The sequence below is a fragment of the Drosophila sechellia genome, chromosome 2L (genome assembly GCF_004382195.2).
Source record: "Drosophila sechellia strain sech25 chromosome 2L, ASM438219v1, whole genome shotgun sequence".
NCBI classification, from domain to species: domain Eukaryota; kingdom Metazoa; phylum Arthropoda; class Insecta; order Diptera; family Drosophilidae; genus Drosophila; species Drosophila sechellia.
The window spans coordinates 1,022,412-1,037,775 of NC_045949.1; the positions used below are offsets into that span (position 1 = coordinate 1,022,412).

The 15,364-nt window shown below is 47.0% G+C and overlaps 1 protein-coding gene across 2 annotated transcripts in view; it reads right to left on the reverse strand.

The window, feature by feature from the left end:
* Nucleotides 1-815: 815 nt before the first annotated feature.
* LOC6621851 (receptor-type tyrosine-protein phosphatase N2) overlaps nt 816-15,364 on the reverse strand; it is a 39,145-nt gene continuing 24,596 nt past the window's right edge. For both annotated transcript variants that reach the window (XM_032714071.1, XM_032714070.1), the window contains 9 exons: nt 10,315-10,368; nt 8,771-8,828; nt 7,199-8,701; nt 7,053-7,136; nt 6,373-6,985; nt 6,090-6,311; nt 5,832-6,029; nt 5,607-5,773; nt 816-5,538 (listed from right to left, as the gene is read on the reverse strand). In XM_032714071.1, coding sequence (XP_032569962.1) covers nt 5,004-5,538; nt 5,607-5,773; nt 5,832-6,029; nt 6,090-6,311; nt 6,373-6,985; nt 7,053-7,136; nt 7,199-8,701; nt 8,771-8,828; nt 10,315-10,368 — 3,434 coding nt within the window. In that variant the 3' untranslated portion in view covers nt 816-5,003. The remainder of the gene's footprint in view (nt 5,539-5,606; nt 5,774-5,831; nt 6,030-6,089; nt 6,312-6,372; nt 6,986-7,052; nt 7,137-7,198; nt 8,702-8,770; nt 8,829-10,314; nt 10,369-15,364) is intronic.

Below are 15,364 nucleotides of genomic sequence, written 5' to 3' on the forward strand. Positions count from 1 at the left end.
TAGTGTGTTTGTTTGTGATCGATTCGTGTTTACTTAACTAGAAACGGCAGCCAGCTTAAAAGTAGCTGAGTCCAACAATCCGTCTCCCAGTGCACTTATTTTTTTAAGGTCTAAACAAGAGTGCAGTGCAAAAAACCCTATTAATTTGCTTATTATTTTTAGCATGACCCGACTTACTTACTTTTTGTTGCATTGTTGCATTTTGGTTGCATTGGAAATGCTTACCTAGTGCTTTTAGCAAAAAACCGCTTGCACTGATAAATTTCATTTGTAAGCTATAGTATAATCTAGTAACAACCATTTGCTGAAAGTTATTTCCGCCGTACTTGTTGGTGTGGTAGGAGCCATGCAACTATTAAAATTATTAACAAATTATAAACAAGATAAGGATGAACTAAATGGAAAACATGCGTGTCAATTGTACTGAGCGGGAAAGCGTGCCAAGTTTTCTAGGTTCTATGGTTAGACAAGCTTCTACTTATTATTCGATAAGCAACTCTACAGATTATTGTTAGTTACAGTACCTTCGAAGGCTGTTCGGTAGTGAGTTGTGATTGGTGTTTCATTACAGTGATGTTCAGAGCCAACTTGCGGCACAAGATGGGTTCTATTGACAGATATGCTAGTCTGGATGGTTCGCAGCCAAAGCTTTCGGTTGCTCGTAGCCTAGACACGTACGGATACAGTAAACACTGGGTATGGGGATCGGGGCAAGCAAAGGTACTGTGTGCCTTCGATGGGTTCGATAGGTTGGGTACTACGCTCGACATGGGGTTGTTTGGCTAATGGACTTCTGTTGGTACTGTGGGTGGGACTTCGTTTGTTTAAGGGTCTCTTTATTATTTTTTGGTTTGTATTATAATAGTAGTCGTTTTGTTACCGGTTCTACATCGTTTACTCCTTATTCTGTTCTGCTTGCTGTTTATCATCGAAAATTGTTCGCTTTTTCGGTTTGGTATCGTTTAATTTACATTTATATAATTTACACATGCAGCAGAATATAATATGTTTGTGATTTAAACTTGAATCTGTAGCGCATATTACACAATGGCGCGATACATTAAGATATAGGTATGCATATCCTCTTCGTTCTCAATAAATTCAAATTGATTAATAGCATTTATATGTATGCATATATATGTAGGTATACACGTTGCTATATAATTCTCATAAATAATTGTAGCATGTTTATGTTACTCGTATGTTTAAAACACTTAAATTGCATAGGTTAATTAGTTTTGCACAAAAAACCTTTAATAGGTATGCTCCATGTTCTTTCTTCGAGTGTCGGTGTTCGGTGTATTTACTTGCTTGATTTATTTTCAGTAATCATTTAAGTTCCCTTTTGATTTATCAGTTTAGTACATTTAGATATTAGTGGCCTCAGCCAGCATAATTTTTTGCTGGTTTTTACCTTTTTTTTGGATTTTGGATTTCTCATTGGTTTTTTCGTCTTTTTTCATCTTGCTTAATAACACAAATCTTTGCCAAGTGGCTAAATAGATATATATATTTTGAATGCAGCATATGTATTCACATCGATATTGTTAAATGTTTCACTTATCGCTAAATGCCTCGTTTAATCAATCAGATCTCATATTGGTTTTGGTTTTCCAAAAATGTATGAAAGCCTGCTCGTATTATTTATTGATTTGCTTACTCGATAGTTAATTGAATGCCTCAAATATTTCCCACGTTTTTGGCGCCTGATTTGCGTTTTTGTATTTATTTGTATTTGTATATTATCATCCGCGGCCACCAAACTGAATCCTTTTGAAAGAAGACAGTGCGTTCATTGGATTCAAGTTTGGTTGCCTCTCCGATAACTTTGTACGCGTTTGTCCAGTCACATGTCGTGGACTCCTCCTCTGCTCCTCCGCCCATCCGACCCAGCCACCTGACCCTTCACCTTGCAGGGAACAGATCCCGAAGTTGCCGCACTCGATCGTCGTGAATCTCATTGTGTAGGCCTAATGCTAAGTTCTGTCCGATCGGTCAGTTTTGGTTTTCAGTATCTGTTTCAGTGTTTTTATCTGTTTCTGGTCGGGATTAGCTGTTAGTCCGGAGATAGATGTGCGTATATACAGCCAGTTCTCGGGTCTCTGGGGTCCGTCCGTTGTTGCTGGTCGGGTTATGTTTCTTTAGGAACTCAAACCATTTTGTATGCCTCGTTCTGGGTTCGTGGCGTCAGTCGGTCGGTCTATGGTAGGTCTTCTCTCCACCTGCTCATCCTGTGATCATGTGATCATCTGATAGTGTGGTCTGTTCTGATCCGAGTGCAGTGGCAACATCCTGGTCTGCCCCGCTGAAGGTCGAAGGTCAAGGGTGGGCCAGATGGCAGTGGACTCGAATGGCCCAGCATTCGTGGGATGTGTCAGCTTCTGCTGTCCTGGCTTCGATTTATTCTTCTTCTGCTTCTCTTTGCCTTAAAAATAATAAATTAGGTTTCGCTTAGTTGGTTGTTTTGTATATCTATGTTACACCATCAATGAAAATAGATTGGGGAAATGATGAAATGCTTTAGTTGTGTGTAGCTACCCTTTCGCATACTGGGCATACTTTTACACGCAATAGGTACGATTTTACATATATATATATTATAATCTTGAATGGAAAGTCCGTTAGACATTTATGCTTTGTTATATAATAAGTAGTTTATATGTAAGTTCCTTCAATTTTCTACGCATGGTTGTTGTTTCTTCCTCGATTATCATTAACACGTTATGATTATGGTTATGTCGAAATATACATCAATAATTGCCTTTATATGCGATTGACTATAATACGATACATTTACGTTGCTTGTTAGTACACTTATTTAATTTGTTTCGTTGAAGAACATTTGAATTGAAATTGTAGTAGTTGTATTCGTATGTATCTTAATAACTTTGAAAAACGTTGCTTCAAGTACTCGAAAATCAATCGAAGAACTCACTACTAAATATTTTGCTCTAAAACAATTAAGTTTAACTATTCTCATATTTGTTATTTCGTTTTTCTACCACGTTAATAATTTTTCTCATTTTCGCAAGCCCCAAGTTGTTGTTCGGACTTGCCACAGTTATTGTAATATTGATTTCTCATTTGCTTTTTCTTGTAGTGTAGTGTAAGTTGTGTTCTGGGTGTTCAACGAAGAAAAATTGCTAAGAAACTAACAGTTTGCGTCGAGATTATAATTTTCATATTTTCATATTCGTTTTTCTTACGTTTTTGCTTACGTTTAGCTGAAATATACTCTATCTTTGTCGTCTTGGAATAATTCGAACTACGATAACTCATTTTCATTATGCTTAAGTTCAACTGCTACGTAAAACTGTTAAGTATGGTATTATTTATTTGATAATTTTTTTTTATATTTCTTTGCTTATTTGCAGCACTTGCACTTACGTCCTCCTTAATGTGAGCTTATTTCAATTGTATTTTTGGGTTTTTCGCATATTTTTTTCTCGTCGGGTGCTTTGAATCGGTAACTGTTCCTGATTTGCGTATCGCTGGTCGGTGTATCTTTGTATCCTTCGTGTGGAGTGTGCAGTATAGAGTGTGTAGTTCCTGTGATTATCTTGACATATTCCATAGTTCGTTTCCGGTTTGTCCTTGTTCGTTCTGGGCCGTCACCAAATGTAAAGACATAGTTATTGATTGACCTGGAGATGTTCTTTCCAACTTCCCAAGGCTGCAATTCTGGTGTATTGCACGGCCTTAGGTTTTTTTTTTTTTGATTTTCTGTTTTTGTTTTCCGATGATATTCTGCAGTTTGTTTGTGGCACATACTTTTAACGGCACGCGAAGCTCCAACCTCCCCCAGTAACCCCCTCCGCACCCCGACGACCTCGTGAATCGATGGCCGGGGACCGGACTGGCCGGCAGATGCTGGAGCTTCGGTGCCGTTCCTCTGACATAAATGTACTTACTTCGATAATATACGTATATAATAATATATTAGTTACGATATAATCAACTGCGAAGGGTAAAAAGTGTACGTATGTTACGATTGATAACTGAACAATTTCTTGACTTCGCGCACACATACATATGGTCTGGTAAAACACGGCCCGATTCGCTTCGAGATCGAGCCCATGCTGGTTAGATAGATAATAATGACATTCACCATATTGTATATGAATAGTATATGTTTTGTATACAAATATATTTGTTAAGTGTGATTATATCCTTGTATAATTAATTGTCATACACATCAATAGGTTGCTCCTCACCAAACTCTCTCGTTTCATGTTGTAAATAGAACTTTGTTAGGTACAAATTTTGCAATCTTCATTTCTTGTATATGCATGTATATGTGTGTCTTGTATATGTATCTGGGTATGTGAGTGGTTCAGTGTGGGCGTGAAGTCCAGTTTCGTTTTTCTCAGTGTATTTCGTGTTCTAGTTCTGTCTGGCTTGGCATATGTATACCGTTCAGCGATTGTTGTCGTTCGTTTGCTGGTTTTCAAGCACATCGATTAGAGTTTAAGTTTAATGCCAACATCGATATCGAGTAATGTACGAGTAAGTAAAATGCCTCATAATTGAATCCAATGCTTAACACCTAGACATGTATATAATAATATAATTTAGGTTGTAAGCTATGGCCTGGCTGTAAATATTCTTGTATATCCTTTAACACTCAAATATGCTATATTTATATATATCGTGCGTTTCTATAGTTGCTTGCGCCGCACAGCTCCGCCGCTCAAGAATCCGCCCACGGGACGCACCCCGGGTCTCACGGGCTGGTGCAGACCGGGGCAGCGTGGCACGTCCGGGGGATGCCCATCCCGGCGGTCGTTGTGCTCCTCGGCGCGGTGTAGATAACCGAAGATAAAGTGTCCTCCTACTGACAATCTCGTGAAGCCTTTTTCGAACCTTCCAAGTGCTCACGCCAAATCAAAGTCGAATGCGAACTCAATTCATTACTAACTATACGAACTGAAAAGACCCCCGAAACGCTGCAACAATCATTAACCTGAGGCTTAACCTTCAACCTGATCCTGGACCGGATTGGCTTACTTCTTCGCCTGCTTCGCCGGTTTGGCTGGCGTCCTCGGCTCGGCGACCTTGGCCTGATCCTTCGCCTGCTTCTCCTCCTTATCCTTCTCCTTCTCCTTTTTGGCCGCTGCGGCTGCCTTGGAACTGCTGGTGGGCGCCTCCTCCTCGGCCGCCTCCTGCGCCTTGTCCTCCTTCAGAGACTCCTTGGTGGTGGTGCTGCTGGAGCCGCCGATGCCACCGCCCACCACGGGATCCTTGTCCAGCTCCCGCTTTTCGCCGGAGGTGTTCGCCGGCAGAGCCTTCAGGATGGCGTGCACCTCCTCGGCCACAGCCATCAGTACGAACTCGAACTGTTGCCGTGTGGCCACCACGCCTGCCCGCTGGTCACGCAGGTGCTCCAAGGTGGCAGCGATGTCGATCTCCCGCGCTCCCTTGTTCATCCGCTCGAGCACCAGGTCCAGCAGGATGTAGGCGCCCGTCCTGCCGGCTCCGGCGCTTCCGTGCACCACAATGGGGCAGGAGCGACGTCCCCGGTAGGACTTGTTCACTTTCCTGTAGGGTAAATAAAATGGAGAATACATATCTTTTCTCTTTAAATATATTTTTAGCAACGACCCTACCTCCTGAAGTCCAGGAGTGCCTTCGCCTGGGCAGGCACACCCATGTGCGGCCAGGAGAGGAAGTGGAACTGGGTGACCGTTCTGGTCTCGCTGGTGCGCAGGTTCTTCAGGTAGAAAGAACGTACGAGGTAGTCGTCACACCAAATGTGTTCACTAACAAGGTGAACCTGGGAAATAATATTATAACTTATCCAGTTAAGCAACAAAATCATGAAATATTTCTACCTCATAGATGTGATACACCTCGGCACCTTCTTCCGGCCAATAGCGCGCACAGGCCACCTCCCCGTTCTCCTGCAGGCGGCAGAGGGCCACGATGACGACGGCTCCCTGCTCCCAGATCATCTGCCAAAAGTGGGCCAAGGTCGATGGAAGTGGACCCTGGGCGGCCACATAGGCGGGCGCACGTGGATCGTGATCGGTCTGAGGGGAGAGTATGAAGGATAAGTCAGGAGCAGAACCAATTTCAGGAAGCGCACTTACAATCGTTGATGCGTTCACATAGTCCAGTCCTTCGGCGTTGGCCAGGTGGTTCAGCACTACGCGCGAGTGGTCGTATGGCAGGGGAGCTCCGGGTCTGTTAAGACCCGCACATTGCGGCTGGGAGGCAGCTTCCCGAGCACTGGGCTCCGCCTCATAGCGGCACAGGGCCTCCCATTCCCGCTGCAAGCGTCCCTTGTTGCGCAAGTGATCCTCCATGTAAGACTATGTATGTAGATTGGAATGAATTAATGGTTCAACTTGTGATGTTGATGAGATGACTTACCAGAACCATGTGCCCGGTTGAGATGTCCATGTTCGTCAGTGCTGGCTCCTCGCTCCAGGAAGATGTGCTGGACCGCGAGGATGGCGGGCGACCTTCGTTCTCCTTACTCAGCGATGTAATCCGTCCGCTCGGCGCCGGTTCGTTTGACCCACCGCCGGCAGCTCCGCCGGTCGAATTGCCACCGCCGCCCGCCTTGCCAGCCATTCTGGCTCGGCACAGTTCCTGGTAGTCCTTGCTGCAGGTCTCCGCTCCCGCAATGCCCGACTGCAGACCGCCGAGCTTGTCCCGCTTGCGGTCGTGCCGCTTGATCAGGATCAGGGTGACGAAGATCACTATCACAGCGGCAGCTCCGGCGCCAGCAAACATGTAGGCCATGATGTGGGTGACGTCGGGACCCTGCTCGGCCAGCTCGATCCGAGAGGACGAGACACTGGGGTCCTGCAGGTCCTTGATCACATCACCCACCCCGGCGTGCAGCACGTAGAACCCGACGCGTCGCTGGATGTTGTTCTTCACGCCGCGGTTCTCGTTGATGGTCCGTGCCACATCGCCGGCGGTTTTGCGCTCGGGGTTGTTTGAGTTCACCCGGAAGCTGACTTCGTGTTGTTGAACGCTAGTGGGGATTCAGTGGGTTATACGGGTACGGGTCGCAATTTGTGTTAGGTGTCTTAGGTACTCACGTTAAATAAGAAAAGAATCCCTGCATGTGTAGTATTTGCTCCAGCTCCTTCATGATGCGCTGCCCATCGTTCCAACTGTCGATTCTACACGTTAAGTGATAAGCCGATTAGTATTTTTTAGTTTAAGGATGTTTAGCAGGACTCACGGGTTCTTGACGAACACATGCACATATTCAGTATCTACGGTGTGCGGCGCATGATCCTCGGCCGAGTGCAGTTGCTTCATGACCTTCTTCTTCTTGTGGGCATCGTCCTCGGCGTTGCCCTTGATGTGGGCGGGCAGGACCTCCTTGTTGCCATGGCCCTCCTGCTTGCGCGCCTTCTCCGTCTCCAGCTGATTGCTGAGCTCGGCGGAGCCCAAGGACGGAGGTCCTAGCAGCGGTCCGGGTTTCTTCACATCCAGGCGTTCGTGGCGGGCGAATCCCAACATGTTGGCCAGCAGCGACTGGTTTACGTTCTCCGGCTCATCGGCCTGCATGCCATCGGTATCCTGTTCGACTTGGGGCATCAGGAGCAGCCCACCTTCGGTGTAGACCCGCTGGCTCTTCGCCTGCCGGGGGAAACTGTTGGAGGCCAGCATGACCTCTTCTTCGAGAGGCGTTAGCGAGTTCCTCAGCAGCCCCGACTCGAAGGCCATTTCCTGCTGCTGCAGGCCCACATCGTAGGGATCCAGCTGCTTGAAGGACGCAGGACGGCGTTTGACGAGCTCGGGAGTGGCATCCACTTCGGTTTCCGCATGTCTGAATCTTAAAGGCGGTTCCTGCACCAGTCCCTGTTCGCCGGCCAGTTCACGGAAGAAGGAGCGCTTCGGCTGTTCGTCCTCCACCTCCTCGGCCAATCCCCCCCTGGAGCGACCCCTTGCTCTCTTGAATGGGGCAAAGTTGTCCGGGAAGTACAGCTCGCTCGACTCGTTCACCTCCTCGGGAGGCACGTAGACCGGTGCCTTGGCCTGCTCCTGCTGCTCCTTCAGCTCGCGCTGCTGCTGCTGCTCCACAATGGCCTCCAGTTGGTCCATGGCATTCGGCTGTGCCGCCGGCTTCCTCTGGTAAGGCTGCGGATCAGGCTCGGACGCGGCCAGAATCTGGTACAGTTCCAGCCGGTTCTGCTCCGCCCGGCGATCGGCATCCTGCTCTGCCGCCGCCAACTGCTGCTCGCGCTCGATCCTCTGCCGCTCGGTGTCCAGGAAGGCGTCCATGATGCTCGGCGCGTCCAGCTGGGTACTCTGCCCGTGTGCGTCCATCTTGCCAAAGTGCTCCAGCTCCGAGGGATCGTGCCTCAGCCGCCGGCGATCCTGAAGCATTCTGTTAAGGTACAGATCGTCCGCATCGCTTTCTCGCACCTGCTTCTTCCGCAACGCCGGGTAGAATTGCGCCGGACCACCGGGCTGTTCGTAGTAATCCAGTTCCGCTTCCGGTTCCGGCGGAGTGAAGCGCACATAGGCCAATGCACTCGCCGGATCCCCGAACTCCGGAGGAGTCGGCGCCAAGTTCGCGCAGAGATTCGGCGGAAGCTGTTGTTGTCGCTGGAGCGAGAAAAGTGACCCCTGGATGCGGCACTGCACGTACGGATGGTCCCATCCTAGGCCGGCGCCCTGGAGTTCCTCCAGCATGGTGGCCAGCACACGGGACTGGTCCTCAGTGAGTGGTGTCCTGTGGAGTGTGGAATGGGGGATGTATTAGAAAGGCGTTCTTTAACATTAACTTAATCAGGATACTTACTTCTCAATGTCCTCAACGTCGACACCGGTGGTTGGGATGCACTTGCCGAATATGTTGTCTGTAATTTGAAGGCAAGTCGAAAGGGTTAGTGGAGCTAACTCACAGTAGTATCCTTGTGTTGAGCTTAAGGCAACCCATCTAGTACTTTCGACTTACAACTTAAGCCAAATTTGCTTTCAACTTTTCATGCCGTTCGGAAACTTTGCAGCCAGCAGATGTTCCAACTGAACAACTTAAGCGAACTTATTATATGCACTTTAAGCACCCGACTTACAAATTAAATAAAAGCTTGGAACTTTGAAGTAACTATATGCTATCTTTATCTGATCCTGCACTCAATTCCCGAAATTCGCGTTCTTTCACGTGCAGTGAAGCCGTTGTCATCATCAGTTCAGATATTAATAGGGCATGCAACTGCATTAATGGAGCTCGCCTTACAATAGTTGTCCGCTCCCGTTCCCTGTTGCCCGGAATCCTGCCATCAGCACCTTTTGTTTTCATTGTGATTTACGACCATTTAAATGCATATCCTTGCGGCTTGTCTTTGGCGTAATTTGCATAATGTAAATGCTTTTCTCATGCGGACGGAACCGTGACTGCGGCAACTGAAACTGAAACCGAAGCAGCCACTGCGAGTGCATATGTGTCCTGCCCCTCGCACCGCCCCCTTTTGAGGTCAACCATTTTCTCAGCAATTTTCGCCATTTTTCGCAGCGTTTTTCCTGCTGCAGCTGCTTTCCAATTGTTCTGTGAGCCCCTCCTGCTCCACCCCTCGTGGTGCTTACATAAGTAATTGAGTGTGTTCTCGATAATGCACTCACATCCCTGCATCCCTCCATCTGGATGTCCCAATCTTCACCAGCTTTCACACACTTTGTTTTGGTGTCGTTTTGTGTGAACTCTGACCCGGCATTGAAGAGCTCTGTAAATACGAATAATATGCCCTGGGTCAGAGTTCGCCTTCTCAGGCTGAGTTCTTTCGCAGTTGCACTAACTCCTTGCCTTTGACCCACAAATGGGCATTTTTGTCTGGAGATGCATTTTGGCAACATTTGTGGGTAATGGCAGCGGAAATCGACAGTGAAAGCCTTTTTTGTGCTCGAAGCGATAAACGCCAGGCTCGGGCTTAATCTCCTTGAGACTTTAAGTAACCATTAGGAAGGATAGCATGAGCCAAAAACTTTCTCCCCATTTTGTATTCTTAAATAACGATTGTTGTTTTAGAATTGCATTTTTAATTGCTTCGAAAAGTTTCTTCAGTGGCATATTAAATTTCCTCTTTTGCGAATGAAAACTAATGAACTAAGCGTTAGCTGTCACTTAGCATACCTAATGCCCCAAATTTTGGTGAAACATCTACGCTCTTCCTCTCCTTGCCCTCCAACGCCCCGTAACTATGCTGCTAATCCCATTTCTTGGTGCCCAAATTCAATTTCCCCGAACTTGGCGTCCTTTGTTCCCCGGCTCACCGATAACCGCAATCTGGGTCTTAAGTCCATCTTAACTGGGTGTCGCCGTGCCCGGGTGTCTTATCTAATACTCACCATCGTAGCAGACCTCGGAGTGCGGGATGCAGAGCGTCCTAACAAACTGGCAGCCTGTAACAAAAAACGGGAAGAAAGAAAGGGAAAGGCTTTGGTTAGCATGGAAGTACATGAAAGAGTTGTTTAGCCGACGCCATTATGAGCGGGTAAGTGGAAAGCGGAGCAGTCTTTCAGTTGAGACATAATGATGTGGTAAGCGCCAAATCAGCATTACCACGCTAAGCAGAATTCCACCCCCAAGGAACCCCCATCCGCCATATCATCCTCATACCCCACTGGCTTTTCCTGCTGGTGGTGTCATGTGTCGCTTGCTTGACTCTCGGCTAAATAAACGCTTTTTACGAGCATGTCGCACATGGCTAACACACACAACTACACGCTCACGCACACACACACACACCCACACAGACTGACACACTGACACCAGCGGCAGGCGAAGACAACTACAAATTCCTGGCCCGAATATATCCTCCTCTGCGGCCGTTAGTCAAATGTCTTCTGAGTGACGTCAACAAGAACGCCCGCATCGCATCGGGAATTTGCCAGTGAAAAATTTGCCTCCTCCTGAGCCGCCCTCTTCCTGGTCATGTGTAGAGCACGTCCTCCACATCCTCACCGTCCTGTGAGCTCCGCCCACGCCCGAAAACAACCGTCGTCACTTTGGAACTTTGTTGTCAACAGTTTTCGTGGTCTTTGCCCGGCTTTAACTTTTGGCCTGTGACAACCGAAAAGGGCGACGACGCTTCGACATTTGTTGGCCATTAATTAAGCCAAAGTAATTTCATTTGGCTGCCACAAGCTCCCCCAAGCTTCCCCACCCGCAACCCCCGCAAATGCCGCATTTCTGGCTGTTTTGTTTTTAATTGCTGAATAATTGCAGAACGGGCAATACGGGCAGCAAATATTAATCTAGCCGTTCTGTGTGTCCAAGGGCGATAAGAGAGCCCCCTGAATGCGCAGTAATTAAGATGCCTCAGAGATTCTCTGATGAATCCATCAGTCAGTCGGAAATTGTGGCTTGGAATCACTTCATATGACAACAGTCGGAAAAAGTATACCATTGGCTCAATTCGTTCAAAGTTGGAATTTATTGTGGCAAACCCAGAGTACTTCTATCTTGTGTCATCATGGCAAGGCGATTAAAAACCGCACGAAATCCTCCGACACTTTTCGCCCAAGTACCTGCTATCTAAGTCGAGCTATAAAATTCTTAATGACTCTTTGCTCGAGTGCGATAAACTTGATTTTTATTCTCTGTGTAGTTGGTCGAGTGGCTACATTGTTTGGCCATATGGAGTCCTTTCCATCCTTTCTGCCATCCTCAGCATCGTCGAGTCGACAGATTGAAGTGCACTCCGCATCCAGAGCCAAGGACCATAAGCGCTCACTTGTCTCCTTTTCAGTGCAAAAGTCCTGTGCCGCTGGGAAAAAAGTCAATAAATGTGGCGACACAGGCCGTCTGTCTATTTGTCAATAGGCCAACAGAGACGTGACCCGAATGACGGACGGAAAAGCAATATTGAAAGCCCCGGCGCGAAAATAGAAACTAATTAAATGAGAGATGGTCGGGCAATTTCGAAGCAAGTGAGCGGTCTAATTGCCCAGCCTCGTCTGCGATGGAAACTTGAAGAGAGCAATCGACCCAAGGGATGCCACCCACACCTCATAAATATGCGAGCTCATGGTCGCTGTCCAGGTGCATTGTTTTTCCGTTGTACCTGGCCCAGCTTTTCCATTTTCCTCCACCCTCTGATAAGGCCACGCGGCGTATGCGCAATGTGGCGTGACGTGCCGCATCCATAGGCCATTTTATCGCCATGCAAATGCGTTCTGGCAATAAAAGTAAGAGGCATCCTGCGTACCCAGCGGTTAAAAGCTTTTACGGCAACAAAATCCCCGTCGGATTGCAACTATCTGAGCGTCATGCTCTTCGCTGTCCGCTGTCCGATGGTGATGCAACTATTATTTATGGCTAGTTCGATTTACCACGCTGGGGAATGGGGGCGAATGGGAATGGCAGTGAAAAGCCAAGACCTCGACCGCAAGAAGGAAACGGCAAAGCCTGGCCAGCTTTCATCGGGATTGGCAATCAACAAATCAAAATCTGGGACGTTGATGGGGGTGCAATCGTCCTTTTGTGCTGGCCCTGAATTGATTGATAAGTCGGCCACTTGATTGCTGGCTCTCAGTAGGGAAATCTTGGCCAGCCTAAATTGCGCCACAGGCCAACGTTTGTTGCTGGGCAAACACAGTGGAGACGCAACAATTTAATAAATTTGCAGCCCCCGGGCGAAATTGAAAATTCCGAGCGCATTCCCCTTCTTCTCGCTGCGGTTTCTGTGGCAACCGCCTCAACAGGATGCCACCTCCTCTTCAACCCACCCCCAATACCCCTCGTTTTGATTGATGTCCACCGGCACACCGCACATAGTTGAGAGGAAGCTCCTTCGGAATTTTCCGCCTGGCCAGGGCTGTTTACTTATGAGACTCGCCTGGCGCCTCGGTGAGTTTTCCATGTCCCGTTTGCTTTTGGGTCAGGGCATTTAAAAAAGAAAGATTTTCATTTCATAACGACATTTTTCCACTTTTTTCTCCCGTCATCTGGTCACGACGCAGGCACACACATACAAGCTCACGGCCAGGACACGTGTGCCCCGGACAACGTGTGGTATGTGTAATATGCGGAGGCGAGCGTTGAGAGCTCGGGCGACATCTTTAATGACAATAACGAATGTCCGCACTCTGATTACGTGCGGCATTTACCACAAGCAGCCGAAGCAGCAAAAAAGTGTGCAAACACACATTTCATGGGGCACTCAAAACAGGACCTCCTATAGAATATGGATCGAAATGTATACAACATCTGAACTTATGGTAAAAGAATAATAAATAGATGCAAATAATCTCTGGATGTGGCTCAAGAATAGTTGAGCTTCAAAAGGATTTCCTCTTGAATGTAAAATATGTTGCCCTAAAGTTTGAAAAGAAGGATTTGATTTGAATTGAGCTTAGAAGCATACATTTCTAATATCATTCCAAATTTTTGCATTTAACTTCACCTAGGAGCAAAGCTGATTAATATTGTAATCGCCTAGGATACAGTAAAAGGCGTAAAAACAGGCAGGGAAATAAAGGGTAATGATGTTTCCATTCACATAATGCCAATTAACTAACATATAACGTTTAATAATTTCATGAGCTTGCGACTTGATCCTCTTTGCTTTGAATTAAAGTTGAAAGTGAAGTAGTATCAAAGGATTAAATCCTTGCCGAAATGCCATTCGAAACATATTTGCTGAGTCTGTGGCTGCACGGCACAGTAACCAAAATCGAACTGGTGCTTAAAACACAATTACAAGGCGTGGCAGGATGTTGTTAGACACAAAAACACGAAAACAAGGCGTATTTCCCCCTTTTGGGCCGGATGAAGAGAAGAGATGCCTTAAAGTCGCCCCGCGGGCCACAATACTTTATACTCTGCGTTGACAGTACGTGTCAATGCTGGGGCGAACAATGCTCTGGGAACAACTGTCAGGGAGGCAGGCGCACACAGAAAATAAATAATAACAAAGGACATTAATCATGACAACGACAAGGCAAAGGACTTTTCCCCCTCCCCGCAGGAGGACGCGGATGGGGGACTGGGTGGCAGGGTGGCTCGATGGCAGGATGGCGGGATGGCGGGGCAGTGCCAATGGCAAAGCAAACATGATGCTAGTGTTCCACACAGCTCGTTAAAGGACAGCATAACAAGCACACCCACACACACTTGCAGCGCACAGGACCTGTTTATGCATAAAAGTCCTGCTCCTGCCTACTTGACTTGCTAAGCGTTTAATGCCATCGCACACATGCGCCACTCGCGCCAAGCAACAGAATAACAAACAAATGAAAAGCACCGCGGATGCACTGCCTCCACCACTTTTCCTTATCGCTTTTCCCCCTTTCGCGGCTCAGCTGCAGCTGGAAAGTTGTCGCTGCTTTGGAGCTTTATTAAGTGTAAATAAGCGGCGGCATTTCACAGCAGCTTCGGGTCCTGCAGCCACATTCCTTTGAGTGGGGCATTCCTTACGGCAGGACCTGCCACACCGAAGCAAAAAAGCAGCCTTTAGTCCCACTAAGCTCGTCACTCAGAGAGCAAAGTGCTTTTTACGGGTAAAAAATAAATAACTCATAAAAGGAGGTTTAAGCATAAAAATGTTTAAACAATATAACTCCATTGGGTATTGGAAAGTATTGATTCCTTCAATGCACTGAATATTTACGTTCAATATTTTCTTTTGTTCTACGACTTTTGACTCACAATTGGAGCTTATTACTGCTGAATGAATGTGCAGATTTTTAAAGTATTCCAGATGGAATTTCTTTCGGTGCTTTCTCCTCCAACATGTTGCTGCCACCGAGCTGTTTTTCATTTTCTCTCCGTCGCCGCCGGCTTCTTGATTTATGCGAACTCATTTTATTCATAAATTTTAAACACGTTTGACGTCGTTGGTCGTTGCTTTGGGGGATACGGAAATCGGGTGCTTCTCCCTCTGGTATGCCGACTGTCTCCGGCTTTTCCGGGGAGCGGGTCGTTGATTTATCTGGCCACATTTCTAAACAAATATTTCTGGCCTTTCCGGGCGACCGACGCCAGTGACCCAAGCAAATTTGGCACGCAATTAGGCGGCTTGGTTTGTATTTTTTGGAGCGTCCAGCATAAATAAAAGTTTCTTATGCTAGCCACTCGGAACTTCCCCCTTTCGTCATCCCAGGTCCTGGCAGTAATAAATTAAGTGCCACTTCTGACCAGGCCGAGACCAGTAGGCAGTAGGGTGAAATAAAGTGCTTGAGCGGCATGCAGATCAAATCGTACTCTAGGGCTGGGCTGGGAAAATGTTTATTTGCTAACGGTCCATCAAACAGGAGACTGCTGGATGTCAACACTGTTCAAATATGTGTCAAGAACCTGTCCAAAAACTGTTTGCGTTTCAGATGAGCAGGCTGTTGTTTGTAACTCAGAGACGCATATCAAATATAAGCTATCAAAATACTGGAAGTTCTCCTT